General features: G+C 39.7%; 7 protein-coding genes across 7 annotated transcripts; 4 read left to right on the plus strand and 3 right to left on the minus strand.

The window, feature by feature from the left end:
• Positions 1-3,025: 3,025 nt before the first annotated feature.
• Positions 3,026-4,259, minus strand: SS1G_11869 (predicted protein; the record flags this gene model as incomplete). Its single annotated transcript, XM_001586790.1, has 7 exons — positions 3,026-3,221; positions 3,357-3,466; positions 3,530-3,561; positions 3,646-3,801; positions 3,860-3,894; positions 4,009-4,170; positions 4,243-4,259. The coding sequence occupies 7 exons, from the start codon at positions 4,257-4,259 to the stop codon at positions 3,026-3,028; spliced, it is 708 nt and encodes a 235-aa protein (XP_001586840.1).
• Positions 4,260-5,665: 1,406 nt separating this feature from the next.
• Positions 5,666-6,901, minus strand: SS1G_11870 (predicted protein; the record flags this gene model as incomplete). Its single annotated transcript, XM_001586791.1, has 1 exon — positions 5,666-6,901. One exon carries the CDS (start codon positions 6,899-6,901, stop codon positions 5,666-5,668), a length of 1,236 nt encoding a protein of 411 aa, XP_001586841.1.
• A 2,013-nt stretch (positions 6,902-8,914) lies between these two features.
• On the plus strand, positions 8,915-10,267 carry SS1G_11871 (hypothetical protein; the record flags this gene model as incomplete). Its single annotated transcript, XM_001586792.1, has 2 exons — positions 8,915-9,109; positions 9,170-10,267. 2 exons carry the CDS (start codon positions 8,915-8,917, stop codon positions 10,265-10,267), a joined length of 1,293 nt encoding a protein of 430 aa, XP_001586842.1.
• A 1,542-nt stretch (positions 10,268-11,809) lies between these two features.
• SS1G_11872 (predicted protein) lies at positions 11,810-12,163 on the plus strand (the record flags this gene model as incomplete). The annotated part of the gene is made up of 1 exon (XM_001586793.1): positions 11,810-12,163. One exon carries the CDS (start codon positions 11,810-11,812, stop codon positions 12,161-12,163), a length of 354 nt encoding a protein of 117 aa, XP_001586843.1.
• Positions 12,164-14,947: 2,784 nt separating this feature from the next.
• On the minus strand, positions 14,948-16,300 carry SS1G_11873 (hypothetical protein; the record flags this gene model as incomplete). The annotated part of the gene is made up of 3 exons (XM_001586794.1): positions 14,948-15,000; positions 15,289-16,135; positions 16,211-16,300. The coding sequence occupies 3 exons, from the start codon at positions 16,298-16,300 to the stop codon at positions 14,948-14,950; spliced, it is 990 nt and encodes a 329-aa protein (XP_001586844.1).
• A 693-nt stretch (positions 16,301-16,993) lies between these two features.
• Positions 16,994-20,269, plus strand: SS1G_11874 (hypothetical protein; the record flags this gene model as incomplete). Its single annotated transcript, XM_001586795.1, has 7 exons — positions 16,994-17,078; positions 17,143-17,310; positions 17,369-17,701; positions 17,755-17,881; positions 18,063-18,147; positions 18,196-18,241; positions 18,318-20,269. The coding sequence occupies 7 exons, from the start codon at positions 16,994-16,996 to the stop codon at positions 20,267-20,269; spliced, it is 2,796 nt and encodes a 931-aa protein (XP_001586845.1).
• Positions 20,270-21,432: 1,163 nt separating this feature from the next.
• On the plus strand, positions 21,433-25,319 carry SS1G_11875 (hypothetical protein; the record flags this gene model as incomplete). The annotated part of the gene is made up of 8 exons (XM_001586796.1): positions 21,433-21,855; positions 21,915-22,342; positions 22,597-22,643; positions 23,115-23,174; positions 23,268-23,433; positions 23,934-24,303; positions 24,667-24,926; positions 25,265-25,319. 8 exons carry the CDS (start codon positions 21,433-21,435, stop codon positions 25,317-25,319), a joined length of 1,809 nt encoding a protein of 602 aa, XP_001586846.1.
• Between the last annotated feature and the right edge of the window lie 1,399 nt (positions 25,320-26,718).

Genomic DNA, 26,718 nt, shown 5'->3' on the forward strand with positions numbered 1-26,718 from the left:
TGATCCTTCTGATATTATTAGTGCCTGAGATTGGAAAGGCGGAGCGTGATGAATGATATTCGCTATGAGGTTTGAGGATTAGGATAAGACTAGCTGAGTTTGATTGAATCCACGGCTGCGAATGGTGTTTAGGGATATCTGGATTAGACAGATAAACCTACTCTGATATATATAATCTTTAGCCAAGTGACACTTTTGCTATACACTCCCATCTTTGCATTCATGATTGAACGGATCAGGTGTCTCAAGATATAACAAACAAAAACCTCTAATTACTTCATGATTTTACTTCCATCTCATGCAGTTCTTTTCTTTAAATATCTTTTCGGGATAAATCATTTCAAAATAGAAATTAAATCGCTATAACTTTGTAAATGCTTTGGTATTAATAAATAATTGTTTATATATTAATTTTCAAAGTATTTTTGTCGGTACATCATGTGATTACCGTACAGAAAGGAGGCCGTACAACAAGCGTGCTTTAGCCCCTACCTCTTCAATATAAATAGTCCCTTCTCTACATAGTTCTTAATGATAATCAAGAATCAACACATACTATAATAGTAGTATGCAAGTAGTATCATGTTACGAAGTAACAGCTGATCTGTCCATACGAGCTTGGACCACGTGGAAAAGCAAGTAGATTCACATACAAAACTATATGGCAATTGACTTATATGGCTCCCCACCCTAAGCAAGCATAGACATCGAATCTGATCGAAAGCACGTGATCAAGGATTCCCACCGAGCCTAGGAATCCCACTATGGTGGGAAATATTCCCACCTTGATGGGACAATAAAGGGCAATGGGATGCATAGTACGAAGGTCTATATAACTGGAAAGAGTTTCCTTATTGTAGAGCTTCGTGCTCAAAATCAATCATTTAGTATACTCTACTATTAGTTACGAATTGCATTATTGTCATTACTTTAAGTCCCTGCTTGACGCCTAGTTATAAACCACCTCGAGAGCCTAGAGCACTTCCACGTGATCTAGACGGCAAACCTCGTAACACAGTATGGCTCAGTACTGAGCTTGCTGATCCTCACTGAGTCAGTCACATGATATTGGTAGCATGTGAGCGTCTTCTTGTTACCCGGCGTAACAATCTAGTAGGTTAATCTCTCTTCTAAGTTCTACGGAAGTGCGAAGCTCTCTGTAAGAGAGCTTCTCAATCTAGTCCTAACAGGACTAGTGCCCTGTGCACGTGCTACGCAGGAACCATTCACTTTAACAGAAACTTGTAATAAAAGATTTTGTTGAAAGAATTATAGAAAATAATTTTGGATGTTTATAAAAATGAAATACGAGATTATTAATGAAAGTTTAAATATAATAGATATTAAAAGATTGGGTGGAAGAGGCCTCTATATTGACTATATTACTACGTCTGTAGGCATATTAAGATCTCCTCTTGGTATCCTCGGAGGGGACCAATATGCCTGCTTATGGTTCGTCTAATCTAGCCTGTTTAGGTAACCGTATTACTAATCACGACACGTGATTAGTACCGGTAACTTCTATTCCTTTTAACAATAGAATTAATTTTGCTTTTTTAATCTAATTTATCAAGGGTAGATATTCAATTTTTAGTTTTTTAAATTAAAATAAATAGGTTTATAACTAATTTTTATTTATAGTGTTACGTGACGGTTGTTATCCCACTAGTGGCTCACGTGCACTAGCCCTGTATATAAAGACCTTCTTACTTAGAATCTTCTTAATTCTTTAGTTTTAGATTCTAAGTAATTGAATTGACTCCGTTTACGACTTTTCCGTCACATATAGTTCGTAAAAGATCATCGTACAAATATATTTTTATTTTGAATTGTAGAGATGAAATAATTAGATAATCTTACAAAGCTTTATTATTATTCAAAATTATATTTGAAAATATAACTAGGATGATTTATTGATAATTTTATATTTAGGTCAGTAGTGTTACGACGGGCTACACAACTACCAAGGCACGTGATCACAAATGATCAGTAGTGATCATTAAGGATCACGGTATAGGTGATCACTGGTGATCATGAAGGATCACCAGTAATCATAGAAGCATGAAGGACTATATAATCAAGATGGATTTCCTTTGTATAGAGCTTCGTGCTCAAGATCAATCATTTAGTATACTCTACTATTAGTTATGAATTGCATTATTGTCATTACTTTAAGTCCCTGCTTGACGCCTAGTTATAAACCATCTCGAGAGCCTAGAGCACTTCCACGTGATCTAGATGGCAAACCTCGTAACAAGTAGATATTATTGATTAATCTTTATTAATAAATCCTTTTGTGTTAGGTAAATTTGTTGAATTCTTGGTTAGTCGGACTCTTTAAATTTCATTTAGAGATTTCGTTAGTTGCTGGTTGTTCTAGATAGGGTTTTGTACAAATGCTGATATTAGTAATTAGTTGAATGTTACTAAGGCTACTAGATTCAGGGGCAGAGAATAAATAGATCTGAACTTCTAAACTGATTATGAAACTCTGCTGGCTATCATTATTAAAATAGAGATAAGGAATTGTATAGAATCTAGAATAATTAAACAGATATAATAATTTCCTCCAAGTCGGCCGGAGAAGTATGCTTGCATCCTCAATATTGATATAAAAATTTGATATATTTCAACTAAGATGGATATATAAAACAAAAATGAAGTTTTGAAAGTGACATGGAGTATTGGGAATTCTATCTAAAATTGAAAAAATCGTTGGTTTTCAGACGGAATAAAATGCAAATCTTGCTACTTTTCACTCTAAATTATACATCGAGATTGTGTATCTAGAACTTCAACACTGTCACGGAAATTCTAGTCTCTAATTTGAATTTCATGAGACGAACCAAAAGAAATTTATTCAGCAAATCTCATCTTACTATTTCCAATTTTAATTCTAGATCTACAGAAAATCCGGGATGCTGTTCGAGAGTGTAGAGGCGAGTGAGTGGGTGACCGAACCCGGCAAGCTTGGAAGTTGGAAGGGATGATCCCCAGTTGTAGACGTTGACTATGGTCCTGGGAATTATGGCAGTGGTAAAAATACGAGCTTGGGTGTAAGACCAGAGTCGATGTGAGAGGTTGCTGCGAGGAACGGAGATGATGTGGGTGGTGTCGTATCTCCGAGGATTAGAGAGGAGTACTTGCAAATTACTTGGGAGTCAGAGATAGAAATAATGGGAATGTCGAGATAGTGCTTGAAGTTGGTGTTGTTTGTAGGTCTGTAGGTTATTAGTACGTATACGTGACATTGATTATAATTGCTGAGTAGATAAAGTTCCCTGCAGAGGGTAGGGCAGGAGCCAAAGAGAAAGAGTGAGAGAGAGAGAGAGAAAGGAAACATGTTATAGATATACCTAAAACACCAATCACTTCTAATTGTATCAGCTTGTATAATAATTTGATCCCACTGAACTGGGCCAAAATCCCAGATACTCCCTTTTCGTGTTTCAATTGCAAAAAGTGCCTAGAGATGGTTAGTCTACCTCGAAAGGCCACAGAAATGTAATTCATTCAACCAGCTACTTACTTTATTGAAAGAGCCTTGACCAGCAGGAGTCGCTATTGATTATTCTTATTAAAATACTGCATCTCTGAAACACAGCTTTATATGGCACAACTATGAGAGTGCGCGAAGTCACTTACGATGTTCCTGGGGATTGAACATAGATCCTGCAGAAAAATTCATTTCGCGAGCTTGTATACCAGCTTGGCCTCGTTCAACATTCCATGTAACATTATATACCCCGTTATCTGTATTCGTCAATTCGTATTGGGTGGTAATGCGATCTCCAGGATATACTATATTTCTGTCAGCTATCTAAATGCGTATAAATACTAACACAAAACTTAAACGTACCTTGCTGAGCCTTATTAGCCTGCCAATCTTCAGGTCTTTAGTTTGATAAAAATCAGCTTTAACACTTTGAATATTTTCCATATATTTTAGTCCATCCCCTATGTTTCTTCACATTGAATTATGGGTAGAAAAAGATATCGAGTACATACGTGCAGCAAAACTCCAATCCAATGAAATACCACCCCCCAATATCTCCCTGGTTTGCAACCACTGTTTGTATAATTCCTTGATTGTTCTGGAGAGCAGGCCATATGGCTTGAGCATTCCCTAGTATAACTAGTGCCTTTGAGGCGGGAGGAACTACTTGAACACTTTAGAACTATGATGGATGCATTAGCTTGCTCTAAAATGGGTAGATCCATAGCACCGCGTGGCCAGCATACCTTAGTGATGGTCGCATTTGGATCAAGAGTAAGGTAAAAGCAATTCGCATTAATATCATTCGAAGTTGCGGAAGCTGCAAGTTCACTCAAGAGACCCCAGATAAATAAGAATATTAACGTAATCATAGTATGTATGCAACGGAGCCAACAACTTTGAAAGTATGGTAAAAATATCAAGCGTGTTAAACAAGAAGCTTTGAAGAGAACTTCTGCCTTTCTCGAGGTGTCTTGAAGAAGAAAGTGAGTGAACCGATTTTAACCTGCTGAGAAGCCAGAAAGAAACGAGAAAATGATCGCAGAGTGGTACTGAAAATCTTGACACAAGTAAATATATGTATCAAGAGAGTTTAATAAAGTTGCGAGCCCTTTTTTCATGACTAAAAATTCCTCTCAAAATAGATATCCATACCGGGGAAAGATATTTCCGAAAGGGGATATCAGATGAAGAAGTTATTCACCATTCGAACCGTATGATAAATTACTTTGTCTATAAGGTATTTTGAGGATATATCACAGATATTCAGCAATAAACCAGAATAATCAAACAAAAAAACCCTCATTAAAACTCACTATCACAAATAAATATATTTTACTCAAAATAAAAAATTCTATCCTTGAGATTTCCTATCATAATTATCAAAAAATATAAATTCTTTTTAATTAATAGATAAAAGGAAATTAATATCCTCTAGTTCAGAATCTTAATAAGTAAACTCATGGATATATTGAATCATTACAATCGATAAGGACAATAAGGATTTGATTTGTGATAAATTATCCATCAAACAGGACTATAAATTAGTGGAATACCATTGGTTTCAATGTAAGGATTGGAGAAGAATACAGAGAGAGCTGCTTTACTTAAAGCTCAAAACTATAATTAATACTAATAAGCTGGATATTCTATATCTTGCAACAAAAGCTTCAGATTCCATTGTACAGGATGAGAAACAAGATATATCTTGGTACTGAAATGCAAGCAACAGAAAATCTCCTCTTCAAGAAATCATATCATTGTGGTTGAAGGCAGCTTTCAAAGAATCCTACATTGAATACTGAATGGGAAAAAGAAGATATAGATAGATACTGATCATGGTAGTCCAAATTGAATTATGTTGGAAAAAAAATAAGTTTTTAAAGTACTGAAATAATAAACAGATAAAACTAAAAAAAAATAACATATTGTTACTGACCGGACCAGGATATCAAACAAGTACCTAGTACCCCCAAACGCCTGATTAAATATCTTTACACTTCCTTCCTCCCTTCCGTTTCCATCCCATCCTATCCAATCCAATCCATTACAACCGAATTCCGTTCCATTTCCTTCCATCCTATCCATCCCATCACACTAATCCATTTCAATTAAATTCATATTATCGTTCCTCTTCCCCTTTCACTTCTAATTTCATTTTCCTCCTCCTCACGGCCTCTGTCCTACTCCCAATCTATCCAATTCCGTATCACTAATCACACTTGGTGCAAAACTGCTTTGAGTTCTCGTACTCATATTTCTATGTACATCGCCCATAGAAAAAGCAGCAGCTAAATGTGGATGCTGTGCGGCAATCCATGCACCGGATTGCATGGGAACAGGAGACATACTTTGTGGAGCTCCATATGATTGAATTGGTGGTAAATCACTGTCTTCATTCTCAAATTCTGGGTTATCGTAATTTGAGGAAAGTGAATTGAGATGTTGGGGTATGGGTCGGCTTTGAGGTAGATCCTGATTTTGCAAAGCGCCTCGTTCGAGATTTTCATGAGAGATGGTAGGGCGGATGGGGGAGGGAGACATGATGGTAGGTTCGAAAACTGAGGCGCGAGGGCTGTGCATTATTCTAGAGAGGCGGTGTTCTTCACCATCTGGTCCGATATATGAGGTATCGTCGTCGTCGAGAGGAAATCCCATGGTATCATGTCGGACGAGTTTCCCTGGCCTGGGAGGGGAAGCGGTATTCCCTGATATTTGAGAAAGACGATTTTGATCTGTAAACGGATCTCCTGATATAGATGGTGTGGAGAGATGATCAGATGATAAATGAGCTCGGGCGGCCATTCTATGTTGAGATTCTTCGTCATTTGGTAGGAATCGATCGGTTTCCATATCACTAGATAAATCAGGGTAGCTTGATTGTCCTCCTCTCATGTATGCTCCTTGGTATGATGTATCGGCAACCATTGGTGGTGGAGATATTTCATTATCACTAGCTTGACTATTCCTCTTGAGAAAGGGTACACCAGCAAATGAGGAGTTTAATCTATTGTAGGATACTTGCTGAGTAACTCGCTTTTGAGTAGCGGCATTTTTAGTCTTCCTTTTTTGCAATAGATAAAGAGCAATGAGAGATATGATCAATAATGCTCCGACTCCTCCAAGTACACCTCCTATTATTGCTGCTCGGTCATGTGATGATGATTTGTCCGACGTAGAGGAAGTAGAGCTTGGGATTGCCGAGTTCGTTTGTGTAGTTGCAGATGTAGGTGTGGATTGATAAGCAGTTGTTGTTTGAACATTGTAGTCTCTTTTCGCGTGGCTTCCACTTGATCCATAGCTATTTTGATCTGAGTTTCCGTAGCCTCCAGAACTTCCAGAACTTCCTTGGTCTCCACCTTGGTTACCGCTGCTACCGCTCGATCCCACACCAGAATTATCCATATCTCTCAACGTGAAAGGTTTCGATTGATGACTATTTTCCACAATCTGTTCTTGGCGTAGGTCTCTTGCTTAAGAAGGTAGGTGAAAGCAAATAAGAGAATAAATACAACATCTAAGGTACGAAACGAGGGTATACTTGAAACGAAGGGGAAAAAAAGCTGAGGAAGAAAAAGAATGGGCGGTGCAGGGGCAGGACAATATTAAATGAATTTCAACGTCATGAAGATAATGACAACACAAGATGAAAATCCCAGTCGCGACTTACGATTTATGTGGATTTTTATTTATGACAAGGCGCAGTCCCAGCAAGCAGAATTATTAAGTTTTGGGAAATCATGTTCGGTACGGGAGGTAGAAATGCTGAGGTTCGTATATTTGTGACGACGCGTATTTTTAGGGTGGAGCAGTAAAAAAAATGGAGACAAATTATGATACGTGTAGCATTAAAAATTATGCTGTTGTTAAATGATGGACAAATTACAAGTATGAAAATAAAGTAGAAAGTGATCTTTTCGAACTGGTTATAGATAAAGATGCAGATTCAACAGAGGTAAAGAAAATAGCATGAATTTGTAGATCAAGGTTTGATACACCCATGAGGCCATGAGGCCATGAGGGAGAGGGTAGAGAGTAATTGAGTTTGAATGAATACTGGGTTCCGGTACCGATGGCAGGGTTCAAAATTGAGCCCACACACACACACGTGTTGAAGGACGTTTGACAGGTGAAGCTAAGGAGATTCTAGTAAAAGAAGATGGGTGGGAGGGTGGTTTTGAAATAAATTGAAAGAATTGAGTATTGGTAATGGTAGTGGTAAAATGGTAATTGTGAGAATGATGGGGATGGTAACTGTTATGATGGACTAGAATATCTATCTCACAGTAAATACCTACCTAGTATATACTATATAGTCATTACACCGTGGATTCTAATGTCTACTATGTGGAGAGTGTAAGCAATCCCACCGGTACTTGAAGACCTTGAAGACTGGAGTGAAGGAGGGTTATGGATGGGCTTTGTAAGAAAAACGGAAAAATTCGACTAAAATGTCTAGGACTGTAGGACATAGCCGGTACTCACTTCAAACAAGCAAGCCCCCACGAACCTTAAATATAGAGTTTGATCTTGTCGTGACAAATAAGGAGCAGGAAATATGAAATCGAGATCCACATAGGAGATGAATATGGCTGAGTCTCTCTTGGCTGGATGGAAATATTATTATACTAGAGTGCCGGCCTGAGGTAGGGAGATGTAAGCAGCCAGAAGAAGTAGTTGTAACCAGCATGTAACATTGTAACCTTACCCACAACACACACTGCTACTCTACTAAGGTAGGTAGAAGTACGGCGTAAGGTAAGATTTTAGAGAATCGCTGATCAGCAATCGGAGAGCATGTGAAATTCTTACATTTGGCTAGGTAGTATATACATTATCTGCTGCCAAAGAAGATCGTCCCTCCAAGTAATTACAAAAGATAATAATGGAATGACTCAATAACCCTTCATCTAAGATTTCTTATTTCTCTTGATTTACTCTTGGTATTCCATGATCAAAAGTATCAAGTTCGTATTCATTTCTACCTGCTCGTATCACAAGTCACACCCTGGCCGGATTTAAGGTTTGAATGCTTATTATTAATTGTGTAAAAAGTCCCGAGTCCAGTGGATTTGATGGATCTGCTTGTGCCCGTCAGAACTTAGAAATCTTTTAGCTAAGCCCAACTAGCCAGCTAAGCCCAACTTATTCAGCATTGCATTTGCCTGGCCCCACCCCGCAATCCAGCCGCAAATACTCGTAACCTGAAAGAATCCAGAATCCACCCACCCACACTCATCCCATCCACACACATCCACGCACATCCATAATCATCCTTCAATTATTCAGAAAACTTTACTCATCGCACGCGCCGTCCGAATATCATCCGTAATACGTACGGACCGGCTCATCCATCGCATTCTTTACCACTGTGCGCATTTTTTATGATACTCACACATTATTACTCCGCATAACAAGATGAGCTCATCAAATCCCCCGCCTTCTCACCAAGCAAGACCGCAACCTCAAGTTCAAGCATGTCGATACAAGACGGGAAAGACGCTGGGCGCGGGTTCATACTCAGTCGTCAAGGAATGCGTGCATATTGATACTGGCAGATATTATGCCGCCAAGGTCATTAATAAAAGATTGATGGCAGGCAGAGAACATATGGTAATTCCTTCCCGACCCCTCAGTCGGCACTGTAACAATATACTGACATGGCTCGTGTAGGTTCGCAATGAAATCGCGGTACTCAAACGTGTTTCCATGGGACATCAGAACATCCTTACCTTGGTTGATTACTTCGAAACCCTCAACAATTTATATCTTGTTACCGACTTGGCCCTAGGCGGAGAATTATTCGATCGCATTTGTCGAAAGGGTTCTTACTTTGAATCGGATGCTGCTGATCTTATCCGGGCAACGCTTTCCGCGGTAGCTTATCTCCACGACCATGGCATCGTCCATAGAGATCTCAAGCCCGAAAACTTATTGTTTCGAACCCCGGAAGATAATGCGGATTTATTGATTGCAGATTTTGGTTTGAGCAGAATAATGGACGAGGAACAATTCCACGTTCTGACCACCACTTGCGGTACCCCAGGTTACATGGCACCTGAAATCTTTAAAAAGACCGGTCACGGAAAACCAGTAGATATATGGGCAATTGGTGTCATTACGTACTTCTTATTATGTGGATACACGCCCTTCGATAGAGATTCCAATTTGGAAGAAATGCAAGCTATTCTCATAGCCGATTACAGTTTTACACCTATTGAATATTGGCGAGGTGTAAGTCGAGGAGCTCGAGAGTTCATCAAGAAATGCCTTACCATAGATCCTACACAAAGAATGACGGCCCACGAAGCATTGTCGCATCCTTTCGTCACCGGAGAATCAGTGTCAAAGGATGGTAAAGGTAGCGATTTACTACCGGTGGTCAAGAAGAATTTCAATGCCAGAAGAACTCTGCACGCTGCTATCGATACGGTGCGCGCTATTAATAAACTTCGCGAAGGTCAGGCTGGCATGATGGATGGTGCGAAATCTATGGATCCGGAACGTGGCGCTAAGCCTTTGAGTACGGTTAGTAAAGATTCCGGGTTAGGTGGGATGGGAACAGGGGATGGAGATAGCGCCACGGACATTGATTCGGGGTATGGTACCGTCGGTGCAAATAATGACGAGCGTGAAAACTTTATGAGGGGTATGGAGAGAACTTCTGGTCATGGCCAAACGGAAGCACAGATCGAAGCGCAGACCAGGAAAATTGCAGAAACGACAAAGGGTTTATGGTGTGCAGGAACGGCACAACTCTCAGGAAGATGATGATGATGATGAAAAGCACTTGATATTCAAACTTCGATTCTTCTTCCTTCCCTTGGCTCTGCGAGTACCCTTTACCATTTCTTTTTTTTATCTTCTACTCAAGTTACACTGGACGATACAGAGTTTTACGAGCATGATTTATTTCTCCCATGGCGTTTTAAGCCCACTCATTTTTCCAATGAGGATTTGAAGTATTTTTTGAGCAGCTTTGGGTTGGGAATCTTCGGATCGCGCGTAATGCGGATGACACATGAGACAGATGGGCTAGAAGCTCTCGGAAATCTAGGGATGTGTCGAGAAAGCTGTAGATTTCTTAATGACAGGATACATTTCAAATATGACATGATACTCTTGGGATGTTACATCGTGAAGCAGAGAGTTCAGGTTAGTCGTTATTACTCCTCTTTCCTTATCACACTATAGAAACAAATGGGGCGTGTTGCATCAAGTCTAGCCATTCATGAAGTCTTGACCGTTTTAAAGTTCTTGGAGCCTCAAGCAATGCTCAGGTAGCCCTTGTTATTTCATCTTACTCGATATCCACAGTTTATCTATATCCCTCACCCTCCCCCCAGCAAATCCCCTCCTTTAGTCCTAACGGGCGCTCCCGTCTTAATCATGCCAAGAGATCTCTAAATTAATGGATTTATCCAAACAGATAAGATATTCGTAGACGGATTAATTCTCTTGATTTTGCTTAGATGTTTTGTGCAGATGCTTGGATAACTTCTTGGAGATAGCCAAGATGTTTTGTTATCGCACGACTCAAGACTCTTCAAGTATTTTTTGGCGTCGGACGAGTGGATTTTAACGTTTCATTAGCCTTGGGTCTTGGCATTTTTGTTGGCCGAAGCGGATGAGTGGATGTAGTGGATTGAAGGTGTGACTTGAGGTTGACGCTGGCGGTGGAACGGGGTTGCATCGCATATGGTGGATAGCTGATGAATTTTAGCTTAAATATCTGATGAATTTCCTCCTCCTGTCATATTTTTTCCGTCACAGTTATCGGTCTCATCACTTTCATCACTTCTCATCTCTTCACTTCACTTCACTTCATTCATATATATATTAACTCAACTACCTACCCCAAGGAGAGATAACTTTGATTGATTGATTCATCATCTATCTTCACTACATTCATCTACATCTGCATCTTCAAAGATCTGATATCCTTCACGTGAATATAACATTACATCACATCACGCCGCATTTCCTCTTCTGGAACGGAGTCACTATTTCTACTTTGAGTTCCGGAGTCACAGAACATCATATAAAAATTTACAGAGCTTTGTTCTTTTTGAACTTTAGATCAAAGTGATTTCATCCTACATATCTGCCTGCCCCTCATCATTAGTCGGACCCGAGTTTAAACTTTAAATTCACCTCATCAATACTATCTATCCGAATCCGATTCCAAATCCACGAATCATCCACCAAACAAATTCACATTACAACAAGATCTCTTAACTAAGCCTTCTCATCACATTACTTACATCCATTAAATTTCACACAACAAATAACTTTACCTCAACACTAAACACAATGGCAGCTCCAGAAGCCCTTCCCTCTATCGCCCGCCACCTCCTCCGCTTCAACCACCAATCCAAAATCCCTTTCCAAACCAGCTCCAAATCACTCTACCACCATAAATCTCACGTTAAGTCTCACGTGGCTCCTATCGTAAATGGTCTTCATGTATCTATCTCTGCGCGGATCGCCGCTAGTAAGGGTGACAGAGAGAGGATTTTGAAGAGTATTGAGCGTGCGAGAGAGGCGAGAGAGAAGAGGGATAGGGGGTTGAGAGAGGGTATGGGTGGTGTGGCTGTGGGTATGGGTGTGGAAAGAAAAATTTGGGAGGAACAGGTTTATCCTCCTGTTGGTGGGTTGTTTGTTTGAGGGGGAGATGTGCGGTGTAGGTGTAATAGGATAGGGGTATGGTTTTAGGGGGTTTGGTGTCATGTTATCATGTCATTTCATATGATGTGATACTGGGACTAGGACTAGGACTATAATGTCTTGTCTGAGGATAGACAGTACTCACTCGATGAATCGAATCGATGTCTCTACTCGAAGGCATCGCCATTCATGTACTTTTTGTATATGATGATGATATGTGTCACGATACATACACATACATATACATATACATCATGCACATACATCATCATATGTATATATACATGTATAAAGTCGACCGTCTACAGAGACAAAATACAGAAGGAAGAACACGAGAAGGAAAGAAAGAAAAGAAAAGAAGCCGGAAGATTGGAAATTGGCATAGTTGGCCTTTTATTCATTCGTTCGTTTATTCGTTCTGTTCACTCACTTCATCCCATTTGTCTTCAAGTGGTTGTTGGTGTTGTTCTTGTGGTAGTAGTGGTCGATTTATTCCTGTTCTTGGATTTTTTTTTCAGATTGATCTTGTTCATCTCAAAGAGATGGGATAGGAAGAAGTCAGTAACTTTTATGTTTTATCTTCTGCTACCTACAGTATATAGGATATATACTACTAGTATCTATTTGTTTATATTTAGGGATTTTGGATTTTTAAAAGATTGGTTGGGTTTTATTCTAGATATATGGATACTTGGATAGTTATATAGTTATATAGATAGTAGACAGATTGTTGGGATGAGTTTATGAATTAATGAATTATGAATTTTTATATATTTTTATTTATATTTATTTATACTTGCTCGCTCTTGGGTGATTGTCATTTTGATTTTTCTTTTTGTAAGTGATTCTTTAATTTGGTTTACTTTCATGACTGGGATTGAGATAGAGATGGAGATAAAGATGAGATTGATAAACTGAAGATTTTAGTGTTCTCATTTTAGTTATTTATATAATTATAAATTTAATTATAATACAAAATAAAAATTTAATCAGAAATTAAAAATTAGATATTCAAAAATTTTCAAGATGTATATAAAAAAGCTATTTTTTGTTACGAGGTTTGCCGTCTAGATGTTACGACGGGCTACACAACTACCAAGACACGTGATCACAAATGATCAGTAGTGATCATAGAAGCATGAAGGACTATATAATCAAGATGGATTTCCTTTGTATAGAGCTTCGTGCTCAAGATCAATCATTTAGTATACTCTACTATTAGTTACGAATTGCATTATTGTCATTACTTTAAGTCCCTGCTTGACGCCTAGTTATAAACCACCTCGAGAGCCTAGAGCACTTCCACGTGACCTAGACGGCAAACCTCGTAACATTAGTTGTCAATGGGTACTTGAGTATAAGTTTAGAATATCCATACCTCTATAAAATGAGCGGGTTGAGTGTTCGTTGGCGTTATATACCTATCTAAGTCATTTATTTCGTAATCTATATATACGCTTTTATAAATATCTCACTTTTTTCCCCCTTTGATAATTTAGATTGAGAAGTCCTCAGGGTTGGAGGCGGGGGACTGAAGAAAGAGTTTCAAAGCGAGGCCTTTTTTTAACGTATAGATTTAATATTCATGAAGAGAGCTAGCTGTCTTATTGAGACCCTAACCCTAGCCCCGATACTTTCGCTTGCAGGCGATGATTCTAATACATCTGGAATACCAAATCAATATCAATATCAATACTTTGTAGCTTGGTCATTCATTTAATCACACAACCGGAGTAATCTTTCTATAAGAACCCAGGAAACATGCTGGTAGAAATAACTTTATATATGTTGGGTTTCTTAAGACCAGAAAGAGTATCAGATTGAATTGATTTATTCTCTAGCTAAGCAGTTAAGCTGCGAGCATATATTCAAAAAAATGAAGGAATAGGTTGGGTATTCGGCCTTCGGAATTAAAGTGCTTTGAAATCAAAATATTGAAAGCAAACAAACAGTATACCAAAAAGGAAAGAATGAATTAAAAGTTGAGTTTTGTTTGCTCCTTATATGCATATGTACTATATATGCATATGCTGCCAAGATCCCAGGAGGTCAACAATATACGACTCGAGAAATGGTGTGACATACTGCTCGGTAAGTAACCTATAAACACAAATCTTCAAAGACATCTAATCCAGTGCTGAGAACTATTCACTCATAGCCTCACAACCTAATCACCCTGGCAGACCTAAATCCAACCTCAAATCACAGCACTAAACTTGTCCGATCAGATATACAATAAAAGTGTTTCAAAGTTCTTTTATTTACTGATATATCATCAAAAAAGATTTCAGGTTTTTCTTGATCAGACTGTTATATCAATGAGATGTGCAATGAAGTACTTTGTGAGTATTTTACTGGTTGGTAGGTATTGGTGGTGCATGTTGGTGGACATCATGCCATTCGACTGAGATATGTAAAAAAAAAAAAAAAACAACTGGAATGATCTTTGTTCACTGCTAGACCTTAATGTGAAAAAGGCTAGACTATTAAATCCGTTATTTGGGAAGGGCTACCTCAACTTTGAGAAAGCTCAATGTAGATAGGTACGTAAATTCAGGGAAAGGGTTGATATCGTTGAAGAACTGCCCGCCCTTGTATACACATGAACATAGAGGCTTGAGAACATATAAGGTAAATTGGTTGATTCTTGGTACTGAATACTTTTCCTTTCCGAAGTCCAATATCTCATATAGAGCAACCTTCCTCCCATACTCCTGCCCAAAACCAACGCCATCAATGAACTTTACCCCTCCTATAAATTATGAGGATGTGGCTTCAGAATTCTCACTCGCATGCACCTTCGGATCCTCCCGATTTTATGTTGCGCTCAGTTTCTTCTATTCCGTGAATATGAAGCACTTATTATAGCTTTCGAAGTGTATGTTGCAATACTGTTTGAATACCCGAATCTAGCTCTGGTAATGCTAAAATTGCTTCAATCCATGCCTTTGTCTTCATTGATAATTGAGTCTTGTCATTGATATTCTCTATAGATTCCTTGAGGCGATTGAGTGCTGATCCAATGGCTACTGCAAATTCGGGAGATGTATGATCGATACCAATTAATGGTTGACGAATATAACAATTGCATGTTGCGGGATCCTTTGGATATGATTCCAACATACTATCCAAAACATGTTGAAGAATCTTAGAAAGACATTTGACTTGAGTAAATGCTGCAAACATATCGAAGAAACCTTCCGCGGCGACAGATGAAAAGAATGGTTGCTTTTTAGCAACATCGAATATGGCAAGTGGGATGGCACCGTTGAGAGCTGGTGTGGTCATGGGGTCTTTTGCAGCTTCGGAATCCACTCCTACTCTTGCCATCAAGCTTGGTTGCATTGTATTATCCTTGAAATCTGGAATTGCAATCATATCCTGTGAAGTTGTGAAACCGGACTCCTCGGCTGTTTCTTCGATATCCTTTGGCGCTTCGATAGTCCTGTCGATATCCAGACCAAGAATCCCCCTACGAATAGCAATCTTTGCCAAATAAATCATCTCCAATTTCGCATATTCGATCCATAAATCCTTACTCCTGATGCAAAATCGAGTTCCTCTCTGCATATAACTCCTCGCCTCATTCATATCCGCATCCAATTCCAAAGCCCATTTTGCTGCATAAAGCCACAATTCCGGCTTCGTAGGATGTAATCGAATTGCCGCCGTCAAAACCGTTTTGAATTTCTTTGTCGCTTTTGCTTGTCTTGCATATTCCAAATATGACATCCATAATGCGACGTCGCCGGGATGTTTCTTCACACCTCTATCGAAAATACCGAATACACGCGCTTGGCCAGCATGCGATGAGCTTCCTTTTATGCGCATTCGTTTACATCTTTTTTGACGCAGATGCTCAAGACTCATTTCCCATGCGGCATATCTAGCAAAATCGATGGCTTGGGAGCCTCTTACCAATACTCTATGTTCGAAGTCGGATCGCTTTTTGACCAATGTCTTAATTTCATCCTGAATACATTTTTTTGGTAAGTAACCAATCGCAAAGTAAAAACGCATATAAAACCCAGGCAAATGTAAACGAACCTTTGTAAATATTTTCTTTTGCTCAAATTCTTGTAGTTGAGGAACACCTTGTTCAAGATAAAATCTTGCTTTATCATTCGCACCCGACATTGTTGAATTATTTGGATATTGACTTGTATGATGATGACCTCTCTCGACTTTCCTCGCCTTGGAAATCTTCAGAAATTCTTTGGGCGGTGAACTATCTTGGGGAATTTCTGCCAGACTAAGTTGTCGGACACCGGATTATATGATTTACCGAATTGCCGTTGAGCAGGGCAGGGATCACAGCAGCGTCATTTTTACATTTGTTTACTTTAACCTTACACATTGAACTCTACGCGCCACGAGTTGGGAATTGAAAGCTCCACTCTAATAACTTTACTAGCTACAACTAGCTACAACTAGGTATCTAACCAACCGAACGTCACGGAGCCTTCGGAGGGCTGAGAAATTTTGTTTCTGCATGGTGCGGTGCTTGGTGCTTGGTCGAATTCCTATAATTACTTCTTGACTCACCTTACCCTGAGAGTCTTTGGAGGGGGATTCAATGATCAATCCATTCGTTTGTTTCAATTACAGCTTGAACGGCTTTACAGCTCTACGGTTATACGGCATTCACGACATTCACGGATTGATTATCCAACAATTCAAATAAGCGCGCGGCCGCCCACCTACCTGTACCTTACATTAACTCCGATTTGATTACATCTCATTTTTCTTCCCTCTTTCATCTCTCCGAATGCGAAGGATTACACTCATTTGGATGTGAATGTTCCATATACAAAGTGATTAAAATCACAGATGGCACCTAAATTCAAGGACGGGGATACCGTGATCGCTTTCTCAGCTAAATGGGTGTCATGGACTCATACTGCAGTCGCATATGGTAAGAACAATCTCACTATTTGTCTTTATTGTTTATACTGAGATTTACTTACAATTATCAATAGCTGCCTTTATAAGCGCACTCATTGTCGGAGTGTCCCTTCATTATCATAAAATCGTTCAAAATGAATACTATGGTTATCCAGATGAATGGTTCCCCTCGGTTTCCGCGACAATTGGGGATCGATATCCGGAACGTTCATTTTTTATGGTCTTCATAGCTATCACTTCTGGTATGTGGCAGAAATCAATCCATTAGGGTCATTTGAAGCTTGTTAATATATCTTCTAGGCCCTAGATTTGCACTCGTTGGACTATGGTACCTCTTAACTGCGCGACCGAATGCGAAGTTGCCTAAATTCGTTGCTTTTACCGGTGTTTTCCGTACTCTTACATGTGGTGGCTGGACTTATATTACCTCCACGGACGATCACGATTGGCATGATATTTTTATGATTTCATATCTGGTGGCTACTCTGCCATGGACTTTAGGATGTTTAGCTTTGAGCCCGGATAATGCGCGAGCCGTCAAATATCGAAAATACCTTGCAGGATGTTTCTTTGGAACTTTGGTGCCATTGGTTTATTTTTTTATACAACATAAAGTCCACAGGGTTGCCGGAGGTAAGGATTTTCTGTCCAATCAGACGTCAAATTTTGACTAATGTGATATCTAGCATACACAACATACGCTTTCTTTGAATGGGCTTTGATTTTGTTTGATGTGGCTTTCGATGCTGTTACAGCTCTCGATTTTGAAACTTTCGAATTGGTTGTGAAGGATGTTAAGGGCCAGTCTAAGGGGTACGTCCAATGGCTCCCAAAATAGTGTATAACATTTTTGGTGGTGATGTAACATCATTATGATCATGTCTAAATCAGTGTCATTATTTAGAAAAGATAAGATGGTAGTTGATAAAGTACTTGAAAAAGAGTTTGTGAAATCTGATTCCCCACTGATATATTTTAGCTAATCGGTAAGTAGAAAAGAAAAGCAAGTCGATCAGCTATTCGCTCAATCTTTTTCATGGTCTGAAGCTTTTGATGCAGCAGCTGATGTCTATCATGGCGTAAGTATTGCTTATTGTATAATTAGAGTTTTACTGAGATTTGTCTAGTTCGTATTCTGGTCAATGTTGACTTCTTTGGGCATAGTCGTCTGGTGTAAGTATTTGAAAGGAGATTTGATGAAATTCGCTAATCATATCAGACTTCCCTTTATGGCATATGGGTATATCAGGTTATGAAGCTATGGTTATGTGCACTGTTTCTCCGTTACTCTTGGGAATTAGATCCATCCGAGCATTAGTTGTAAAAAACCTTCGGATATGTCATCTCATATCCTTGATTGGATTATTCGCATATCAGATCACGAGCCCAGCACCTAGACTTTTCATTGTTGGGGTCGGCCTCTGGATGTCATGTTTATCCTGGGCAGCTACTTGGTACGCATCAGCAGGACAGCCAGGTCGCCTTGAATCAAAGATCTCAGCTTGGGCTATTGGTCTCGTCGCATCAAGTGTTGTTAAGTTTGCATTCCATACCAATAATCCTATATGGCCTACTTCACATGCTGAAAATGGTGGCTTAAACGGTTATGGTCTTATAATCGCCATTCTAGCTGTTTTGCGATCAACACGGCAAAGTCCGGCTACTGGAGATCAACTTTCAGTTCAAGGTCGTAAGGAGGGACCATCACTACTTGCTGGTCTTGGTATTGGAGGTCTTTTCTTTGCTCTGCATTCCTTGCTATCCGATTCTAGCACGATGATCCTTTGGGTCTGGGAAGGATACCCTATTCGTGGTCCAATCTCAGCACCCCATGGTGCCTGGACAATTGCCGCAATGGGAGTTGGTCTCATTCTAGGATTATCCAATGAATCTCTGGCTCGTAGCTGGACATCATACGGCATTGGTTGTGTAGGTGCTGCCATGCTTACCCTATATAGTCATTGGAAAGGCTATTATGGTGCTCTGATTTTGACGGTTTATCTCATGGCTGTATCTGTTCCACTGTTGGGATCAGCTGCAAGAAAGAGCCCAGCTAAAACGTTTGGAATTGGTTTCCTCGTATACAATATCATGGTATTGTTCCATGTTTGGGTCGTGGCTTATGCTTTTGTTCCAGGTGGTCCTCTTGTTAGAGAACATACAGACTGGGTCATGACTGTCACGATGCTACTCATTGGCTGTGGCGTTTTCGCCACTTTCTCGTCTACTCCCGCATCACAACGGAAAAGACTCAATGCTTTGTTAAATCAACGAAAGCAACGTTTATACTACCTCTATGTTATCGCAGCCCTTCAACTCACATCTATTTCGACAGCATACATGCGATTTCCCACGTATGATTATGTTCCTTACCATAAGGATGAAAAAATACTCACCGCAGGTATTTGGACAATTCATTTCAGTCTAGACAATGATATGTGGTCATCCGAATATCGTATGCGAGATTTAATCAAAGAATTGGAAATCGACGTTATTGGACTTCTCGAATCAGATCTCCAACGTATTATCATGGGTAACCGTGATACAACTCAATTTCTCGCAGAGGATCTCGGCATGTACGTTGATTACGGGCCAGGTCCCAATAAACATACTTGGGGTTGTGCACTTCTCTCAAAGTTCCCAATCCTCAATTCCACCCATCATCTACTTCCCTCACCAGTAGGAGAATTAGCTCCGGCGATCGCAGCTACCCTAGACGTATACGGAAGTCCAGTTGACGTCTTCGTTTTCCACTCAGGCCAAGAAGAAGATCCGGAAGATCGAAGACTCCAATCCGAATATTTAGCCGATCTAATGGGGGCCTCCACAAACCCTTCGATCCTCCTCTCTTACCTCGTCACCAAACCCCTCGAAGGAAATTATAATACCTATGTATCCGAAAGATCCGGTATGCATGATATTGATCCAAGTGATTGGGATAGATGGTGTGAATATATCCTTTATAAAGGACTTAGAAGATCTGCATATGCCAGAGTTTCTAGAAGTACAATCACGGATACGGAATTACAAGTTGGTAAATTCATAGTTGGGGAGCCAGAGGGAGAAAGTGAGGAAGTGAGGGATAGGAGGATTGATGAGAAGGAGGTGGTGGTGGGGAAAAGATTTCCCGAGTTGTTTAAGGGGGATGGAGTTAGGGGCCATAGGTACCATGTATTTGATGAGCCGAGATATTACGGATAGGAATAGGTTTTTCATGTGGCATTATACTTAACTTACGGGATGAGATTGGGAGGCTAGAATAAGAGACGAAACGGCGGCATTAATGGTGGGTGGAATAGAATGAAAGTGTGTATAGGTACTAGCTATATATTGTTCTATACTCTTTTTTTCCTCAAGGGGTCTTTTCTCTACTCTTTTCTTTTTCTTATCTTATATCCACGATATAAGAGGGGGCAGTGATGGGAGGAATAAGGCAATACCCAAAATTAATATACTATGGAAATATTTAATGATTATCTATCTGGTGTTTAAGAATGAAACTAAGAGAGTGATAATAAAAGATGAGATTATTATCTATCTTTCTCTAATATTGAATGAGAATTAAAAGTTATATCTTTTATGAATTTGAACTTGAATGTGGATCGTAATCAAAGTTTGAATCTGGGAAGATTTTAGTATTTCGTACAAGTCTAGTACTCTCTTTCAGACTATTTTTAATTTAGATTATTTATTTACATCAAGAATGATGATTTTTTATCTATTAATGATTTTATAACAAATAAATACCATTTCATAAAATTAAAATCATATATTTATTATATGTAATAATAATAAATTATGAAAATTTCAAATTTTTTATAATTGATTTTATTGAGATTTCTAAGGAACAATTGAACCCTGGTTTTCCAGCAGTTTATTGCGCCACAATATACATCTAATCCGGCTAAGAGTCAATCTTACAACAACTGTTGCAACCGTGCCGTGATTTATATTAGATAAATGGTTGGTTCATCGGTGCGATATTGGCCCTTGATCCAATCGCACATTGTAATTAAAATCACGCAGAGTTGGAACCCACGTTTTGTACCCCTCTTTCAAGTGAATGAGTTTAGTAACTGACATCGATTCTACTATGGGAGAAAGGGTTTTGCTCTATACAGCCAACTGGGTTTTAGCGGCTGCATAATCCAAAGAGCGAGAATCGGAATGAAGAGCTAAATCGGTAACAAGTCTAGGCAAGTTGATCTTGCTTAGGGAATAAAAGGAAGGCGCTTAAGCCCAGTTCCTGAACGTTTGTAAGATTATCATACAACAGCCATCCTACACAAATCTCCAAATTTTCCAAAGTAACTCAGTTCCTCCAAAGAAATATTCCATCAAAATACCTTATCAAACCACCCACAATGCCACGCAAAGACGTCGAGTTTAAAACACACGACGATGTGACTCTTCGCGGTTGGTTGTACACACCTGCGAGCGTTTCGGAAGACCAAAAGCTGCCGGTCATAATCATGTCTGCCGGCTGGGCGAGTCTCAAAGAAATGAGTCTAGATCAGTCTGCTGAGGCATTTGTTGCCAAGCTTCCTATCGCTGCTCTTGCTTACGACCATCGGAGCTGGGGTTCAAGCGATACGGCCCCAGGACAACCAAAGCATGAGATTATTCCATCTATTCAGATGTCCAACATGCAAGATTCAATCACCTATGCACAAGGACTCCCAAATATTGACGCAACCAAGGTTGCCCTTTGGGGAAGCTCCTATAGTGGAGGTCATGTTCTGCAAGTCACGGCCATTGACAAGCGTGTGAAAGCTGTCATCAGCCAGGTAAGCTTTCTTCGATGCTGAAAAAAGATTCCTAAAGTATAACTAATCTTTCTTTTAAGGCGCCCATGGTCAGCGGCTGGGAAACCCTCCTTCGCCTCATTCGTCCCGATCTTATTCCTGGCATCAACGCCATGTTTGCAGGCGACCGCCTCGCCAGAGCGGCAGGACAAATTGCAGCAACCGTTCCTGTATCCGATGCAAACCCTCTAATTCCTTCTTCCCTACCAAGCACCGAAGCATTCGCATTTTACACTGAGTGGGAGTTAAAGCTTGAAGGGAAGTGGAAGAATGAAGTAACAGTTCGGAGTCTTGAAGCTAGCCGTTCATATGATCCTGCCCTATTCATTGAACGCATAGCACCTGTACCATTGCTTATGGTTGTTGCAAAAGAGGATGTCACCACGCCTGTTGATATCTCTCTAGCTGCTTATCAGAAGGCTCGTGAGCCTAAGCAGCTTGTGTTACTTCCGGGTGGCCACTTTGAGGTGTATTTAGGTTCAAATATGCTCTTAGTTCTAGGCAGGTTGAGTTCTTGCGGGAGAACTTTTTGTAATTGATTTTTGGCGCAGTCGAGATGTTCGGTGACGAGAGGAGATTAGGTTATGAAGGTTGTTTAAGTCGCTTTATTCACAGATACATTTCGTGTCTCTATAGCTTGGGATATTGTGAGTGACCTTAGCTTGTCAATTGAAATTTTTCATGAACTCAAAGTAATATCTTACAAAGAGCCATTGAATGAAGTCAAAAGCTGCCACTGAACATTCTTGTGGAGAAACCCGCCCAATCCAGTGAGTTTTCCTCGAATTTGCTGTAAACTCCGACGAAAGTTTTGTCAAACACAGTCCAGGACTTCCATACTAGCAGAAGAGCCTACACCGTAAGTGAAATCTACAAACTCCACAGAGACTATCTATACCAGCATTTCCAAGAGCTTTCAGCACGTACAAATTTCGGGGTTTCAAACCCATTCTTAGAATCAGAAATGACAAAAGAGATATGAATTATACAGGATTTCATGATGGATTTCCGTTTGGATCCTTTAATAGTAAGTGATGATTTTCTTCACTAAAAAAGAATAAGTTAAAGTATAGTATATTATTTTTCACTCCGAGCTACTCAATTGGTCTTTACTTCTTATATCTGACCTCTTTATAATTACCCTCTTAAGAGCTGGAGACATTAATTTAAATTCAGGTTTTGCTGTCGTCATATATATTCCGTACGGACTTAGATGAATCGACTGATGTCCTTATTGATAGAGGAACTGGCATTCTGGGAGATTGATTTGGATAGTTGTACACTATACTTACGCTTATACGGTGCGGATAAGCGAGCCAATCATCTGAGAAAGGAAGATTAGCTAAGGAAGAAAGGTCATTGATCAATATATATATATAAACTTATTATAAAAGGAACGATTCCTTTGAAGGAATTCGTTTTCCCATGGGTATATTTCAGAAGCTACCTGTATCATGGTCCAACTTGGATCTCACTTTATGTATACTTGCTCGACTCTCAGATACCCGCACTTTTTCTCCAGCGTCACAGAGCAGACACGCAATCTTTCAATTATGCACTGTAACTCACACGTATGTCGATGAAGCTCCATCAAGGAGCAATGAAAGATCAATGGCACTGAAATTCACACGTTGTCATAAGTGGTTGGTAGTTGGAAGTTCGAAATTTTCACTTGAGCAAATTCTATCTTATATTGAGAGCAGTTCCTCCGATTTCTCTGAACACTACTCCTAACTCTTTTTTTTAAGAAATCTCCGTCTGTAGACTGTGTAAAGAGTGTTACTCTGCATTCTTTCAATATAGGAACCACTTATGACTTTGCTATCTTTGGCTAAAGGGTTTCAGGCCTTGTCTTGGCAAGCAACCTCCCAGAGGATGCCGCTATCAAGGTTCTAGTTTTTGAAGCTGGCGAAAGATACCTCGACCACATCGCCAAATTGCCCGCCGCTTAGCCTATACTTCTGAAACAGTAGCAATTTGGACCTCAAAACTAATGCTCAGATTATTAAACACATAGAAATCTACCATATCTTTTTACTAATGTATCCAAACTTAGGCAGTTCTCAATTACCAGATTATAACTCTTCCTTAGAGGCGTGCACTGGGAGGTTCCAGGGTCATCGACTCCTAGATCTTTACAATACCCTTTCAAGCAAGTATGGATGCTTGTGCAACTTTGGGCAATCCTGGATGGGCCCGGAATACACTCGCCTCGTATTTGCGCATGTTCCATACTTTCACAAAACCACCAAAGTTGATGTCGTGGAGCTTGAGCTCCACAACAAGGGTTCTACTGATGAAATGAAGCTCGACCGTGTCCATTTTTTGTCCATTAGTGGAGTAGATTTTCCTTTCCAATGCATCTGGAATACATTTGGAACAAAACTTCCGAGAAACTCGGATTCAGCTTTAGAAGCAACATCGACAAAGGTAACATTATTTGAATCATACTCTAATCCTGCTGATATTGCCCCATAGCCAAGCAACGCATTATGCTCCTGTGGCATAATATGATTAGGTTCTAGACCCGGCCAACTTGACGGTTCAGATTGAGGCTGTGGCTACTAAGACCTTGTCTGAAGAGGAATCCCCGAACCTGATCGCAATTGGCCAAGAATTTACCCACGAAGGGGAGGTGAAGATTGCGAAAGTTTTCAAGAAAGTTATTTTTGCAGCTGGCACAATCCATAGCACTTTGCTCCTTAAACTCTCAAGGATAGGATCCCCAAAGATTCTCGAAGTACATGGAATAGATTCCCGTCTCTGACCTCAATTTGGAAGAAGAACTTACAGGATTCTATCGTCAGCACAGTAGTTTATGAAATAGTTGATGGAGTTGAGGCCATCGATAATTCCGTACGTTACGACCAACTGCAAGAAGCTTTGGGCAAAGCCATGGCAGAATACATGTCAATACGATCCCGGCTGTTCTTCCCGGCTGCTCTCACTTTCACTTTTCTCGTCCCTGTCGTCGAAGGCCAAGAGGATATTATACAAGTTGCTAAGCACTTACCGGGCAATTTCTACCGAATCTGCTTACCACACATTCGTTCGTTCGATTTCTGTCCCCGGGAATTCAGAACAAGGCAGTGGCATGGTTTTCATGTACAGAGCACCAGCAGATTTTGGAGCAAACCCAGCAAACTTTGCTGAGCAAATGAACTTACCCTGGCCGAGCTCCTTAAAACTCTGTCACAATTAGCGCTGTTACTATTATAAACTCCTTAGTAACCGGGAATGTCAATATATCCGTAAAACTCAATCGCCAATCCTTTATTAGATCCAAATACTTCGCCCAGCGTATTAATGCCGAAGTCATGGCTCGCAGTATTTCGGTCCCCGGAAAATTAATAACCACATCCCCCTCTTCTTCTTTGCTGAAGCCCAATAGGAAACGAAACAAATACGAGGCAGAAAATCTGAATGAAGTCAAGAAGTATATTTAAAGACGGGCCTTCCTTATAAGTGGGATCCGACCGAAACATGACTGTCGATGCTACCGAAGGGGAAAGGGGTGTTGTCGTTACGGGCTCGAGCTCGAAAGTATATGGGGTCAAAAACTTGCGTGCACGTGTTGTAAATGTTAGCATCTTCCCAATCCTACCACACTCTAACAAGCTGCAGAGCCCAATGTTTTTCGGTACTGAATGCATAACGACTTAGTTTTAGGAATTGCCCAGCTAATGCTAATGTGAAACTGTATTGGTCCTATATCTCAACAACCCGGAACGTTCTGTGGCTCGAAAACAACATATCCCGAATATTCTCATCCTTTTCACTGCCTATCCAAATATTATCGTAGGTAGGCTAGTTCACCCTTATTATCATATCATAAGTACCTACCGAACTATAGCTATAGATGTTTACGAAACCATCCAATCAGAGTAAAAGAAATTCAGTAAAATAAACAATACTACTTGGACGATTTTCCGCCCAACCAACCACCTCCAAATTCCCACATCTACTCAATCATCGATCATCTAATCAAAAGCAGAAACAAAACTCCCGAAAAAAGAAAATCTTCTCAATCCACACGACCAATCCATAAATCCACAAATCCACAAATCCGAAAGTACAAAAGTAAGATATAAAAGTAATCTATAGCTACCTACCAAAAGTACGAGTACCAAAATACAAAACCAAGAACCAAAAAACCCTAAAAGTGGATTTCCGAATCCGCCGATCCAAATTCAAAGATCTAAAATCAAAGATCTAATTAAGTTCTTCAACCTACAGAAGTGCATTACCCACCAGCTTCCGGATCTATAGGGACATAGAAATCATTTTACCCACCAGCGGCCGGATTTATAGGGATGTAGAAATCATATTACCCACCAGGGGCTGGCCTTATAGGGATATTTGAATCATATTACTCAGGTAGGGGATTTCTATTCTATGCCATGTGGCAAAAACATGTCCTCCATAGTATGTATACCCACAGGGAAACGAGAAATAGGAGATTGTAAGATGAGGTACGGTATTTGTTATATTATTGAGATCGGATGATATTTGAGGATTCTGCGGAGAGTGTATAGGTAGGTATATATTCAATGTACTTTATAAGTCTAGTACCCTACTTTTGGGCCACCCCTAATATGGGCTACTCTTTTATATCAAAAATAACGATTTTTATTTATTTATTAATTATTCAATGGTTAATGAATAGAATCAATTGAAATTTTAATGACAAGATTATTATATAATTATAAATAAATTCTGAAAATTTCAGATTTTTCGTGATTTTATTAATTGAGATATTAATGATTGAAATTTCGATTTTCAATTTGTATAGGATTTATTGTAACGATACTATACTGGAGGTAGCGGCTGCCTAAGGTTTCATCT

The sequence above is a fragment of the Sclerotinia sclerotiorum genome, genomic scaffold (genome assembly GCF_000146945.2).
Source record: "Sclerotinia sclerotiorum 1980 UF-70 scaffold_20 genomic scaffold, whole genome shotgun sequence".
Lineage (NCBI taxonomy): Eukaryota > Fungi > Ascomycota > Leotiomycetes > Helotiales > Sclerotiniaceae > Sclerotinia > Sclerotinia sclerotiorum.